The sequence below is a fragment of the Protopterus annectens genome, chromosome 4.part0, assembly GCF_019279795.1.
Source record: "Protopterus annectens isolate FY-2018-M chromosome 4.part0, PAN1.0, whole genome shotgun sequence".
NCBI classification, from domain to species: domain Eukaryota; kingdom Metazoa; phylum Chordata; order Ceratodontiformes; family Protopteridae; genus Protopterus; species Protopterus annectens.
This window is the reverse complement of record NC_056733.1, coordinates 354,893,212-354,909,057: the sequence shown is the minus strand read 5'-3', so window position 1 is coordinate 354,909,057 and position 15,846 is coordinate 354,893,212. Positions and strand designations below refer to the sequence as shown.

Genomic DNA, 15,846 nt, shown 5'->3' with positions numbered 1-15,846 from the left:
GAAAAGTGTGGTAAGAGTTGTAGCCTGGTATTGCAGGGGTACTCTCTGGAGCCTTAAACCAGGTCTCAGTTACTGCACAGATATCGATTGTTCTCCATTTTTAGGAGTGCCTCGAGAGAGTGCATTTGAGGTTTAGACTTCTAGCATTGGGTAGCATTATCTTCAGATTTTGCATGCTTGTATCTGTTACTGTGGTGGTTTTGTCCTTTGAACCTTGCCTAAAAAAGGCACTATAGGGGTGGCAAGAGCTTTAGCCACTAACCTGAATCCCAGGGGCAACAGGTGCAGACCATCTCTGGCACAACATCGTGGTTTGTCGATCATGTCGTCCCAGGCACATCAGAAGCTTAGCCAATTGTTGAAGTCAATCCACTTTGTCCTTATACTGTGGTATCATTCTGGGCGAAGGCAGGATGCTTCTCAGGGCTAGGGTCATACCTGCCTGGGCCACATGATCTGAGAGCTCCTCCATGTCTCTTTTCATGAAGTCCAGAGAGGTATGTCTCAAGTCATTCACTCCAACATGGACAATGGCATAACTGTATTTGTATTTGTTGTGGAGTGACTTGAGTGCATGCTTTATGTGGCGGATCTTGGCACCAGACAGGCAACTGACTGTAATTTTCTCCTTGTTCAGCCTGGTGAGTGGGAGATCAGTGAGTCTGACTATAGAGTCACCTATGACTAAAGTGCTGGGTACGTTGCCTTGCCTTAGGGGCTGTTATTGGGTGGCACACTGGTGTTGTGAGCTATGTGTCACTTTGGTTGTGACTGGTGTTTGTTTGCGTTTCAGCTTCAGAGGTCCTTGTTGCTTGGGCAGGTTACTGTTAAGGGCCTCTGCATATGTGGGTTTAGTGTTGCTATGTGTGGGTGTTGATATTGTAGGTTTTGAAGGGTTATGTGTTGCTTGAGGTGTAGTACAGGTGTTAACCTTCTCCTCTTGACTGTCTAACACAATCTTGGCTGGAGAGTGCTTTGCTTCCAGTTTGGCTACGTAAGTGCATCTCTTGCAGGTTGCAGTGTTGGGTGGTAGGAGGAGAGGGTTGTCTGCGTACATGAGGCAGTTGCTGCATTGCCCCACTATGCCCAGATTCACCAGGTGGACAGGAGAAATCACCGAAAGCTGACCCTTGGACATGCCTGTTTAGGTATTTTTTTTGTAAAGTACAAGAGCTGTTTTCCCTTACCTTTGCAAGGTACTTTGCAATTATAGCCTTTTTAGTGCCTACGATTAATTTCTCCTTATTAACAAGGACAGTTGAGTGCTTGTATCAGTTTAAGGTTTCCTAGTGCTTTCCAGCAGGTTCTAGGGCAAGTGCTAGTCACAGGGGTTCAGATTTTAGTGCTACTACTGAGAAACTAGCTAGTTCATAGGTTCATAGATTAGTACTAAGCTAACTGCCCTTGCGAGCCATTTTAAGCCTAGCCAATTATCCCTTGTTAGACTCAAACTCTGCACCTTGTGCTTGCAAGGCAAACACCTTAACCATTAGGCCACCCTGCCAACCAAGGAAAATTTGTAGAGCAGACTTTCTGGCACCTGGAACAGTTTAACCGTAGTGCTGCATGAAGTGAAAAATGCACAAACACACGCATTCTTAAGCCAGAAAGGTGAAAGGGATAGAAATCAGCTCAAAATGGCTAATAAAATTACAATTTCAGAGCAGGAAACCACTCCTCTAGTATTAGATAGGCAGTACAATGCTCACCACTCCCACTGGTAAGCAGTAGGACTTCCCTCTACCACAGTAAGGTCTGGATAGCTCTGAACACAGAAAATAAAGTCCTGAAACCTGATTTGGACTTTCTTCATTTGGCTCAGGATTAACCCATCTGAGCTGCCCACTTGTGCTTTTACATGATTTAAACTAATGCCAACCAAACAGGACCCAGCCAGTCTACTTTGAATCATGCTGAATTATCCCATTATTCAGATAGCTGTATCTCAAGCCATGTAGTGAAAAACACGTTTTAAACTGAAGGAAATGTAATGCTTTAATCTAAAAGAATAATGCAAAGTAAATACAACTCTACAGAAGTGTCAAAATACATTGGAATAAATACAAAACAAAACTCTCACCTTGTTTAGTGATCTTAGGTCCTCCATAATCTGCTCCTCTGTCAGCAAATAGTTCAGCTGAGGTATTTGAAATTAAGGAGTACATAACAAACATCTTTACAATTGAAGATTATTATGATTTTACCTTTATTTATCACAATTACAGAACAAATAACTATAGCTAAACAACAAAAAGTTAAATTCATTATTATCAAAAAATACTTAAGCTTAAATAACAAAAACTTCTCTACATTTCAATACAATAATCTGAAAACAAAAGTAGTACACAAACACACAATCTTTTTGACGAAATGACAGTCACAAGCAAAACTAACTTCCAAGAAAGAAACTAAAAGGAGAATGAATTAACTAATTCCAAGAGATGCCCCCTAAAAGCTTTCAGAACAAAACTGAGATCCCAAAGTGGAAACAATTTTTTTGAATGAGTAAGATGAACATTCTTTGTAACCCACTTAATCACAATTTTTTTTTAAAGTAGAAAATCCAACAGAAGACATGCAGACATTACAGAAAACTGAATTTTCTAACTTCAGTTGAAAATGACTAGCAGAATAATCCAAAACAACATTTAAAGGGGAAATAGTGGTGTGGGCAGGTATAAAAACATTTAACAAAACTAATTCATTCTTCCTAGGACAATATAAAAGACAGATGAGAAAACCCTGTCAAATGTTATTATAAGACATTCTTTATGGTCGTCTATTACTGTAGAAGAATATGCACAAAAGTTATATATTTGATGTATCAGAATTTCTGTGGCTGTCAAGCATGATCTGAACTACTCTTGTCACCTGCAATGAAGTGAAACAGTGTGTATTTCTAAAAAAGCAAGATGGGAGGGTCTTTGCAGTACCGGGATAGAACACACACATCATGGTTGCAGTCATACAGCTGATCATTGCTATGACAGAAGAAAAAGAGCTACATATACAGTCTCCTACATCTTTATCAACTGAAGACTTCATGATTTAACTATCAACTAATAGCTAAGTGGCCTTGTAAATTACAGTGTCATCTTTTAAAAACACTGCAGTCTCCAGACAGATGAACAGCCATGAGGTGGGTATTTACTGACTAATCAAGGAGCAAAACATTCACAGCCATTCTACAAAACTGGCAGAAATTACTCCCCTCCAGTTTGCTGATGTGCCACACTATTTTAATACTGTCTGAACTAATTTGAAAGGCCACTTTAAAAGGTCACCTGGTCCAGACAGCTTCTGAAAGCGAGCTGAAGGGAGGACAGCTACTACAACGTGAACTATTACTGCATCTACTGTTACGGTTAAGTTTACTTATATAACTGCATTATACTGGAAACACAGATAATTGTTGCAGTAGCCTAAGCTGCATGGGTAGCTTACCAGAGTTTAGTCAGGAGGAGACCAATAACAGACTCCAGAAGCCCCTGGATAATGGCCTTACCAAAGTCTATCCTGGACCGGGGAAAGGAACCCACTTTATACAGGGGACTTGGCTGCTGCCTCTAGAGTCCTCCCTTTTCCAAAATGTCACCAAAGTTGATACCCTGTAACCATGCCTGGGAGTGGCTTATTGTGGTGAGTATAACAAAACATAACAGCATTAAATAATAATCTACAAATAGTCAACTTTGTCACTTCTTGTCCTTTCCTCTTACCTTGATAAGAAAGGATAAGTTGATCACCTTTCCTGAAAGGTCAAATTTTATCTAGGTAGTATTTGAGCTGACAGTGAACATCCATAGAGTGAAGAATCCTTTGTCCCTTGTTCTTTGATTCAGGAAAGAAGACCGGGTGATTGTCTGGCTTAAAGTAAACACTAAAACAACTTTAGGCATAAAAGTAGGATTTGTTCTCAAAGAAAAATAAACGGTCTTTGTGACAAATGATGCAGGTTGAGTTCCAGTAATAGCTTGTAACTCAGATTCTCTCCCAACAGCTATAAGAGCAATGAGAAGAACAGTCTTTCACGTTAAGAATCTTAAATCAGCCTGATGAGCTGGTTCAAACGGAGGGAGAGAGAGAGAAAGCTTTTCAAGCACAAAATAAAGATCCCAAGGAGGTGGCACCCATTTTCTAAGTGGCAAAGTACGTAAAACCCCTTTCAGAAACTGTGGGCATTATTAGACATGGTAGGATCCAAACGCAGATAAGCCAAAATGGATGACACATGTACCTTGAAAGGAGAATATGACAAGCCATTAGACACTAACTCACAAATAAAAAACAACCACAGGCAACCTGGCCTGAAAAGGATCCTGCTCTTCGACTAGCATCAGCTAGAAAATCTTTTCAAGTTACCCTAATATGATGTAATTGTGGCAGGTTTTCTCACTTCCTTTAGCACCTGCTGCACATCAAAAAAAGTGCCTAAAAGGTATCAAAATTCTAACATCTAGGCAGTTGGATGAAGAGTTTCCAGATTGGAGTGTATCAAACTCCCCCTATCTTGTGACAGTAAATACATGAACCAGCCTGTGTAGAAGCTTGTGGCAATTGCCCATGGCCAAACTGAAAAGAAAGGAGAACCACTGCTGCTCTAGCCAAAAGGGAGTCACCATCACAATTTTTGGGCAAGTCCTTCTGAATCGTTACAAGAATCCTGGTTATCAGTGGAAAACCATACAAAAACATTCCTGTCCTTGAAACGAGAATACATCTGTCTTCCAAGCTAGCCTGCAAGTAGTCCTGGAGCAGAATATTTCTAGTTGTATGCTCTGAAAGGAAGCAAACAGATTTATTTATTTTTATTTTACATTTGTTTACCGGGATAGTCCGACTGGACACATGTCTATTTACAGCGGAGGCCTGGGGAGAAAAGCATTCAGTACAGAAAAACAAATAGCTGAACATACGATAACAATATGATCATCTATACAGAAGCAAAAAATTGACAATAGATAAAAATACAACTTTTGATACAAAAAACTAAATTTGACACTATATAAAAATACAGGTGTTCCCCACAGCTGGAATAATTTTTGGAAGACGCCCCAGGATGAAGCTTCCATTCATGGAGTCTGCCCAAGTCTTGCTGAGTTTGTCTGTAATAAGGTTTTGCTCTGACAGAATGTAAGGATCCTAAATATCAGTGAGCTGAACTGATACCACCCGGATCATCATAACTTGTCTGTAAAGAGGGAGAGATCTCTTACCCCCCCCCCATTTATGTACCACATCATGGTAATTTTGTCTGTGTACACCTGCAGAAGTCGTAGGTACCAGAGATGACTGAAGGCTTGTGACACATTAATTACTGCCAACATCTCTAACTTTTATGTTTTTCTGTCAGTCTACAGGACTCCTCTTTTGAAACTGCTCCCCATGCCAGGTCTGAAGCACCTGAGGTGATTGACAGGAGAGAGGTTGGAAGTGAGAACAGAAGACCTGGATTGCAAGCTATCTGATCTACCCATCATCCAATATCGCTCTTTAGACACACCAAAACTGAGATATGAAGTCAAGGGTATAGATGTTGAGTCAAAACCAATATTAGGTACTATTGTATTTGCCTGATGTGCATCACTGGTGCCATGTATCCTAAAGTCCTGAGAAACCCCCTTGTAGATGCTCAAGTTTGGCTAGAAAACCTCAGGAAAAACTGCCGAAGTATCTCCGCTTTTTCTGGTGGAGGAAAAGCTCTTCCCAAGGCAGAGTCCAAGAAATATCTCAGGAAAATCATTCCATGGGAAAGGATTAAAGAAGACTTCTGAAAGTTGAAGTGAAAACCCATATTGAGTAGAAGTCCCTGAGCAACTGTTAGAGATGCTTTTGACAACTGGCAAGAGTCTGTAAAGATACAACAATCATCCAAATATGGAAAACTGTGAATGCCTTGAAGTCTGCAATAAGTTATGACTGGAGCAAAGCATTCTGTGAATACCCTTGGTGTAGAGTACTAGTCCAAAGGGTAAGGCAGAGAACTGATGATGTAAGCCACACACATCAAATCTTAAGAAATGCCTGAAATGCTTGGCAATAGGACTGTTATGATAGAAAGCCATGAAAGCTAAAGAAGGGATTCAAGGTACGAGATACTGAAGTGATATCAATATAAACTTTGGTATCTTGACAAAAAGGTTTAGACTTGAAAGATCTAGCACTGGCCTCCAGGAGCCTTCTGGTTTGGGAAATGGAAAAAGTTTTGGATAATAAACTTTGCCTATGATATTGACAGGCACTGTGCCTACGACTCTCTGAGATGGCATCCCGAGTACAATGGGAGGAACTAGAGGAATCTTGTTCTTTGGGCAAGGTGAAATTCCCTGGGAAGGAGTCCCATTGCCAAGTATATTCCCTTTGCATTTACCTTTAGAACCCAAATGTCCAAATCAATCAAGATTCAGATTTCAAATAGGAAACTGGAGTTTTAAAGATACAGAAAGGTTGCCAGTGTTTTTTGGCAGGGTATAACAGGCTGATAGTCATGCTGAATGGTAGGACTACCCTTGATTTTCAGAGGCCTTTCCTTTCTTCGTGTGTATGTGTGTAACCTCCTTTCCATTATTTTTTAAAACACAGTTACAGGCTTCTTGCTGCTTAAGCTGCTTGTTATAAAAGGGAGGTAAGGTGGGGGAAAATGTTGCCACAGTGTTTTGCAATTATGGGATACATGACGCCTGAAGAGTCAGAGAATGCTGTAAAGCTAGAATCCAGACCATCATTGCCAACCGGCATACAGGGTATGACCTTGTACCACCTTGTTTTTGAGGTAACCCAAGATGGATCATCACCAACATTTCTTTGATGATGATGTGCTTCTGTGCATAAATGGGACTCAAAGTGGCTTGTGCTCCCACTGATACAACTTCGTTAGTGAAGTCAGATGAAACCATCTGGATAGACTGTGCTGGAACAGGTGGGAATAAGGGAAGACCTGGACTGACACCAAACTGTGCTCTCCACCACTGTAACGCTTTGAAGAAGGCCAGCACCAGCAACTGGGATTCCAGGGAATGTAGGTTCTCCATCCAACAATTTTGTACATACCACTGAATTTTCTTCATGTGGCAATGGGCCAGTGGTATCACAAGAATCATGGATGCAATCAGTATGAGAATTTTTGGGAATTTGTTTGCCAAGGCAACATTGTTCCTGGAGAATTCCTGAAATATCATTTGGTAGGACACAACCCTATTTTCAGGAAGAAAGGCCATACTTCTGTAAATGCTAATTAAGCACACCAGGAAGACAATTCTTTGTGACTGTATCAGGCACAATTTCCGAAGGTTCAACTTGAACCCTAGCTAGCAGAATAAGGTTGAGACCTTCTTTAGCAATTTCAAACACCTGGATACAAACTCTGCACAGATCAGCAAGCCACCCAAGTACACAAAAATGTGAATACCATGAATCTTGCAGTGAGCCACTACCAGAGCAAGATATTTGGTAAACATTTGAGGTGCAGCAGGTAGCCCAAACTGCAATGCTGAGAACTGAGAGTGTGAAGGAGGCACAAACAAATCTCAGATATCTCCTGAAGTGATAAGCAATAGGGATATGAGGAAATGCAGCCTTCAAAGTCCAGAGTCAACATGAAGCAGTGGTCTGGAAGAACAAGAAGCACTGTCTGCAGGTCAGCATCTTAAAATTGGGGACTCCTCCAAAAGCATTCAAAAAGGATAGGTCCAACACACTGGTCTCCACAAATGCTCTTTTTTTGGGATCCAAGAAAATATTCTAAAGTAGAAACCTTTCATTTTCTCAGGAGGAGGGGCTGGCACTATGAGCCTCTTGAGTCCAGCATCTGTTGGAGTATAGCAGGGAATAAAAGTTTGGTCTGGTGGATGAGTGGGAAATTCCCTGAACTGACTGCCAAGCTGTCTTGTGGAGAGCTAACTTTTGAGATGGAGCATATGGAAGGGAACATGGAAATTATAGGTACACAGATTGAAAGGAAGGAGTTATCCTTCTGAAGAAAGGAACCCCCTCTTGTTGGTTTCGCAGAGATCTCACCCTGCCACTTTCTTTTGGTATATTTTTTGTTTGGCTAGGACTTCTCTATGTTGAGCCACTGAAAATTATCCTGCTTATTGGGGGAACTTGAGAATATGGAACATTTTTGATACTCCTTGCATTCGTTTATCTCTGTCATCTCAATGTTTTAGCATCTGATTAGCTGCTGTACCAAACACAATCAGATTCAAGCACAGCATTCATAATCTCATTTTTAACTCATCATAAATGTTTTGGCTTTGCAACCAAGCAAACCTTCTTACCACCACCAACATAGCTGCATTTCTAGAAAAAGTATCAGTTTCCTACAAGGTACCCTTTAAAGTATGTTTCGACACTTGGGAAACAATAGGAACAATCTCTTTCTCATAGTCTTTCTGCTCAGCAAGTAATTATACATTTGTTGCAAATTATACTGCAAACACATCTAAAAGTACAGCTGTATAAAATCTTACCATAACAGTAGATGTCCTTCTCTTCACTGTTGCAGTAATCATTATGTAAGGGATCTCATGCCAAGGATTGCCCAACATCCAGCCAGTATACCAAAGCCTTTAGAGTTTACAGGCATCATAAATCACATGTATGCTCCCCATGCAAAGCATAAAGGTTATGTATGGACGCACACATCTCAGAACTGAAAAGCCCCAGGAGGACAAGAAAATCCCTAGGGACCAGAAGAACATGTGCATTGAGAAGGAGGAAAAGAAAAAGAATCCCTTACTCAAGAAGGCAAGAAGAGTAGGGTAGAGGGAGGGAGCGAATACTGCAACAGTGAAGAGAAGGACATATACTGTTATGGTAAGATTTTACACAAATGTACTATGTCCTTCCATATCACTGTTGCAGCATTCCTTACATAAGGGTCAGTATAAAAGCTCAACAGGAAAGCTGGAAGGAGGAAGGCACTGAAGAGTCCTCTATAAACCCATGCATTCAACTTGTAATACTTAGTGAAGGTATGGACTAAAGTCCAAGTAGCAGCCTCAAGGATGGAACTTGTAGCCAGTCCTTTGAAAAAGGCACCAGAAGAAGCAACAGCTCTGGTAGAATGAGCCTTTCAGAACAGGAAAATCACTGACCAGGAAAATAACAACAAAAAGAAATAGAATCAGAAATCCAGGAAGATGTGGTTTGTTTAGAAACTGCCAAACTCAAAGACCTGGGATGAAAGGAAACAAAAAGTTGCTCAGATATGCAATAGCCTTAGTCTTATACAATAATATCAGTCTATACAAATCCAAGGTGTAAAGAATCTTCTCAATGGCAAACCGTGGAAAGGAAAAAAGGAGGGCAAATTAATAGACTAAGAGACAACTCACTGGCCACCTTGGGAATAAAAGAAAGACTGGTATGAAGAAGCAACCTGCCCCTGTGAAAAATGAAAAAGGGAGGAACAGCCATGAGAGCCTGAAGCTCAGATACTCTCTTAGCTGAAGTAAGAGCCAAAAGAAACAGTCTTCAAAAGTACAATGTTGCAAGGAAACTGAAGAAGCAGGCTCAAAAGGAGCCTGAATCAATTTTTCAAGAACAAAACTAAGGTCTTATGAAGGCAGAATAGGCTTCCTGGGAGGCCTGAAATGAAGGATGCCTTTAAGAAACTGTTCAACCTCAAACCTAGGGGCCAAAGGAAGAGCTAAAGGCAGACAAGGAGAAACTGCTCACAGGTAAAAATAAGGTATAAACATTTTAATAAAGGTATCGGAACACTTATAGTCAATCTCAAATAGAGGCCTTGAAGGATTAAAATTAAAAGGTTGTATCACCATTTCCACTGTATTTCCATGTTTCTAGTCAATGATAAGTTTGAACACATAATGAATGGATCTCTGCTTCAATCCTACACTGTTACTGTGACACATGGAAGATAATGGAATAAGCAACTCATGCCAGGATTCTTAAAAAAAATGCTAACAGACTCGCATCATAATAGGAAAATGAAAAGTCCTAAGGAGTGCCAAACAGTTCAACAAACAATCCTTACATTCAATGCACTTCCTAAAGGAAGAAAAAAAAAACAGACCAAGTACAAAAAAAGATTGCTCAAAGCATTTAAATGGACATATCCACCATGTAAAAGCATAAATTATACACCCATAACACCCAAAAGATTACAACTTTGACAAATGGAAATTAGGATTCCAAAGGCATCTGCTAGCTAAAGATAGACAGAACCATATCAACCAGTTGCATGCTGACAGAATGAGGTTGGAATCAATGGCTATAAAGGTAAGTAGCTTTATACAACTCTGCAGGATATGACCACAGGTTCAAATAAAGCTGCCAACAATTAAAAAGGTTACATTTAAAAGAAAAATCTAGTGTCATAAATGTTCAGGCTTATAACAAGAAAATAATAAAACTAACTGAAAGTGAGCGCTCTTATCACCATTACTTCCTTGAACTTATGAGGTTTTTTTTTTTGTACATCTTAGAAAGAATTGAACCCAGTGTCATTAGCTTAAGAAAAAGCTATTTAACAAAGACACATTTTTATTATTTGCCAGAAATCCACCGTTGATCTGCAACAAAATTAACAAATAATACCACATATATTCTGTGAAAATATAAAAGCACCAGTGTGTCTTTAAGAAAAAGAATTTAAACAAGAGAATCAAAAAGTCATACATTTTCACTACTTAGTGCTCAAATATCCTTGACTCTCTAAAGTCACACAAAACAGATCAAAGAAAACTTAAAGATTCACCATAAAATGCTGCCTCTCCCCTTTTCATCAAATTATGATGTTTTGGTACACTAACTCATAAACTATACTTTGTTGCTCCTGGAATATAAACCTAAAGTCAAAAGAATTCTGAGGCAAAATGTCTCCAAGACCTGTCATCAAAGGCTGTCTCTTTTAAAGCTGATTGGATGCTGCCACCTGCTGGCTCAACAGAAGTAGAGAAAAGCAAAACATAAACAAAGTGGTCCTCACACAGAATGCTGAGCTCAAGAAGCACTGTATGAGATATAAACCAAATATGCCAAATTACTGGCTCAAAAGACCACTAACGAGCAGATTCATTCTTGTCTTCCAGTTTAACACTAACTTACTGCCCCTCTAAAGTCTTCTGGCTTTGATTTTTGACCTAGAGATATTCCTTGAGTCAGGCCTCTGGCTGGAGTTAACCAGATCTCAAAGCTGCAACTCCAAAAAAAAAAAATAAATTTAACAGGAATAAAGTCTCCTTCCCTCTACACCCCCCAAGTCAGTTATAACTGTATGCAGTGTGGGTGTTTAGTTCACTCACTGCAATGAATCTCCAAAAGAATGGCAAATGAAAATGCTCCTCCCAGAAATTTCATCAAGAAATGCACCAGAATTCTGTAATAAAATTATTTTTTATACTTCAGATGTTTGATAGGCATATGTTCTGCAATACAATTAGTTTTCATCATGTATCTACTCTCAAAATGCATCTTACCCTATTACAACATATAGATAAATGAATAATAAATGGCTGATAAAAATCTGCTCATAATAAGGCTTACCAAAGCATCCCACAGCACATATCTAGTTGAGCTAGACAAGGATACACACCATATTTTACTACAGCAGTTGCATCTGAAAGCTTACAGCTAGCCTGCAAGCTGTGTAACAGTTTCTTCTATAAAGGTTAACCTATCAAGCATACTCTCCACGAAACAAAAAAAAGCATTTACAACCTCAGTAATTCACCAACACTAGCAATAACAAAAGCAATAAGAAAGGGACAGAATTATGAAGGGAGATGGAATGACGAAGCCTGAACTGCGAAGATAGGAATGCATCAGTCATTTACAGTTAAGCTAAACACCCTACTACAATAATCAAGGCATTTGTCTTTATGGTTTAATCATAACATCTGAGAAGGCCAAGGTACGAATCCAAAGGCTGGGTAGAGGCCCAGCTATCATTCACCCACACACAACTGCCAGACTCCTCTTGCCTTGAAAATATTATCTAACTTGCCATGCTTAGTGAATGCATGCACTGAAGACTGGCTCTCTGCTTCATGAATGACTGCAGCCAAAAACTAGATGAAAAGGAGATGCAGAGGCAGAAGCACCTCATGTGGAATGCACTCAGCTTTGCTGGGTTCCTAAACAAGTCTGCCCACTGGATCAAAACGAAATCTCTACAACCAATAAAAGTCTGAAATGGTTTACCAACAGGTGTGCAAAAAAACAATGGTCAGCAATAATTTTTTTATTCCATCACATTTCTTTCAGTATAGAAAGCACCGTTAGCATACCGGTTTCGGCTACAAAGCCTTCTTCAGTGCAAAAAAACACACATACTTCCAACCCCTCCCTTTCTAAGAATAAACAATTGGTTATTAGTCCAGCAGACAAAGGGAGATATGAGTGCTGGCCATTGTTTTTTTGCATTTTTGTACTTTGTGGGACGTGCACCTATTCTTTACTTGCATGGCATTGCTTTTTGTATGCTTATGGTGGGCCACGCTGTGGAAATGTCAGCTTTATACCACTTGTTGTGACCCTGCTTTGAGTCATGGCCAATGGGATATGATATGATGGTTTTTAACAGAGAGATGGAGGTATGTGTGTTTTTTTGCACTGAAGAAGGTTTTGTAGCCGAAACCGGTATGCTAACGGTGCTTTCTATACTGAAAGAAATGTGATGGAATAAAACATCTATTGATGACATATGAACACATTTCTAACTTATTTAATCTGGGATATGAAACAAAAATGTATTTATTACCATCATTATCATCATAACTGGTGCTACATAAGTTTTATGGCAAATTTCAGATACAATCCATAAGATGCAAAACCCATTGCCTGCATACTTAGGAAAGGGAAAGAATGAAGAAAAACATATTTTGTGGTCAAAGTGATTCGGACACAACTACAGGCAAAAAGGAAGGGTTCATGAAAGTGGCTACTTGAACATTTGGGAATGCTGTACAACTCTTTGAGAACACAGTGGCTTGTAATTAAGAGCTCCTAGAAAAAGTAACTGCTGAGGGGAAACACCAGTTTTGAGATAAGAAATTTTAAAGAAGGCTATGACATTCTCTTCTGTAAAGAAAGTAGTACCCCGGTTCACAGGTACATACTAGGCCAATGACCATCAGGGCCATTTATAAGCCTAGCTGTGCAACCTAACCCAATTGTGTCCCTATGTATCATGGATATTTATTAGTAAGTTATATGTTAATTAGGATGTTTCTACAGGATATGGAGAGTATGTTACTTTGAGCATTACTGTCTGCCTCTGTCTATCAGAGACATGGGGGACATACCCAGGGTGAATTTTAGATTTCCCACCCACTGGTCAAGGTTACGTCTGAATATGGTTAGGGATGGACTTCTGTTTCACGTGTTAGGAATGGCTGTTCCAGAGCAAGGGGATCCTCTGAAACACATATCTGTCCTGTCAACATGTCTTATGTCGCAAGCAAAATTTAAATCCTTGGATCTAGAGGTTCTGATGCTGTTCGTTTTGTAGATATGAAAAACGTCCATCAGAGATGGATCCAAGGATGCCTCGTATGCCAGGCATAGATCACCTCTCAGTAACCTGTAGGAGATAGAGACAGAGGTTTAGACAGGGCTTTAAGGAGATCTATATAGGCCAATGTGTTTATACTCTGGATTTTCTTGGTAAGGAACCTTTTTGGGCATTCCAGTCTGGTCAGGTATATGCCGAAGGGGGAATTATACTCAATGATGGGTCTGATAAGGGCCAAAAAAAGTGGCACTATGACTTCCTTGGACTTTGATGCCATGCCCTTACTTACACGTTGGACAACTGCCTACAAATGTTTCCAGATCCCTGGCTAAGTCAACTCTTAGGCGTACCTTATCAACATAGTAATTAGCCTGGGTGGCAGTTTCCCCAGGAATGTCTTCCCTAACAAGGAAATGAGGTATGCCTTGTGGTCCCTCAGAAATAATTACCTTAGGTTCCCCCTTCTCTGCCAACAGATTAGACATACTCTGTTCAGCTATATGAATAACAAACACCATACTGGCCTCTGGCAGGGTCACAGTAGTGAGCATCTGTGAAAGACTCGGGCATTCTAAAGATTCCTGTTGCATCTCAGTGGGACCATCTGAATTAGACTGGGCAGTTGAAGTTTCAGGACTAGCTTTCTTGAACTTCTTTTTGGGGATGAACAGGACATCTGTGGCCAAGGCTTCTGCCACCCTGCTTAGCATAAGGTGCTTTACATGTTAAACACCTACTTACAGCCCCAAAGACGAAAGTCTCACTGGAAGGGTTTTAGGAATGAATGACTATCAAATTTCACAGTTTTTGTAATGATATTGAGACTCTAGACAAAAACACTGGGAGTAGAGGTCTTTATCATGGATCTGCCTACCACAATCCCTCTTTCCCCTCCTAACTCACATAAACAAATATTTTGTGTTTAAAGCAAGAAAAAAGAAGATTCTCAATGGAGTACTTAGCTGAGCAGGTCTAGGAAATGGTAGCAGCAACAGCACGACACAATGTTCAGACCAACAGGAATGAAGATCCTGCAATCGGAATGGCAACAAACTAAGGAATTTACGTTCATACGTCTGCTTATGTACCCCTCTCTCCATAGGCTGAGGTCATATGTCAGACGTATGGAGCATCTATTAGGTTTTGGCTTTGATACACCAGCCAGATATCAGGTTACCTCTGCAAGATGACCCATCGGTTTGGAATACTGCAACAGTGATCCAAGGAAGGACATTCACAGGTCCCTGGACAAAACCCTATCAGAAACAACCTCACTTCCCATTCTTTGAAATTACCATTTTCAACTCTACCATCCTCTATGTCCAACCCTCCAGCAATTTAAGTACTCCCTTACTACTATCACTTCAGTTAGGTTATAAGCCATTTATGAGATACAGAATCAAAGCCCTTGCTGAAATCCAAATAAATAACATCTCAAGACATTTCTGCTCTGTCTTTGTTGCAACTCAGTCATAGTAGAGGATCAGGTTCACTAGGAAGTCCTTTTAACAAATTACTTCTTCACAATTCACCAGGCCTTCTCTCAAATCTTTACTCTAACAATGAAGTCAGACTTAACCAGTCTGCAATTTTGAAAGACAATTCTGGCTCTTCCCCCAAGGAGTGGTATTAATGCATCACTCTTTCAGACCTCACTGGCCAGAAACTGCCTCAATAGTTCTGTGACATGCCAACATTCCATATATTTTTACCATTCTTAAAAGAAAAAAAAAAGACACATTGGAGCATACCATCCAGTCTGAGTTATTTTTTTCATACAGCTGAAATTCCTTCTCTATTGTTTTTTAGCAAATCCTCCCATGTGTATCATATACATTTTTTCCATCTTCAAATAAACATTAAAAAAAAAAGAGAAAAACATTCTCCAGCACTCTTCATGCCTTCCATTAGCTCCCTGGTTGTCCCTTTCTTGGCCATGTTTTTTATTGTCAATTGTTAGCTCTGAAGATGTTCTATTAAACAAATTAAAAGGGTTTAGCTTAACACAGTTTTGTTCTTTAGTTTTTTTTTTTTTTTTAGCTAGAGATTAACTTGTAAGAGTTTTAACCTCAGTTTAACGTCTCATCCAAAGGATGGCACACTTAAGAGTGCAGCACCCTCCTATTTCTGCACTGCAATGTTAGCAAATTAGTATGAATCCAGTTACCTGAAATGGAAATAGATTCCCACAGCTTGCTAATCTAAAAAAGGTGTGTGTGTTACCTGCTGAGCTACTGACACTACACAGATATATATTTCAACTTTAAATGCTTCCCCACTGGCAATCTGCTGCTTCCTGGAATTCCCACCTTATCTCAACCTCAAGTCAGTTTCTGATTTATTCTTTCCGACCAGGTCTGCTGCTG

At 39.9% G+C, this 15,846-nt stretch overlaps 1 protein-coding gene across 2 annotated transcripts in view; it reads right to left on the bottom strand.

The window, feature by feature from the left end:
• The window catches only part of SUDS3 (SDS3 homolog, SIN3A corepressor complex component), a 1,220,864-nt gene that overhangs the window by 487,128 nt on the left and 717,890 nt on the right, over positions 1–15,846 (bottom strand). For both annotated transcript variants that reach the window (XM_044068332.1, XM_044068334.1), the window contains one exon: positions 2,081–2,142. In XM_044068332.1, the coding sequence (XP_043924267.1) occupies positions 2,081–2,142 (62 nt within the window). The remainder of the gene's footprint in view (positions 1–2,080; positions 2,143–15,846) is intronic.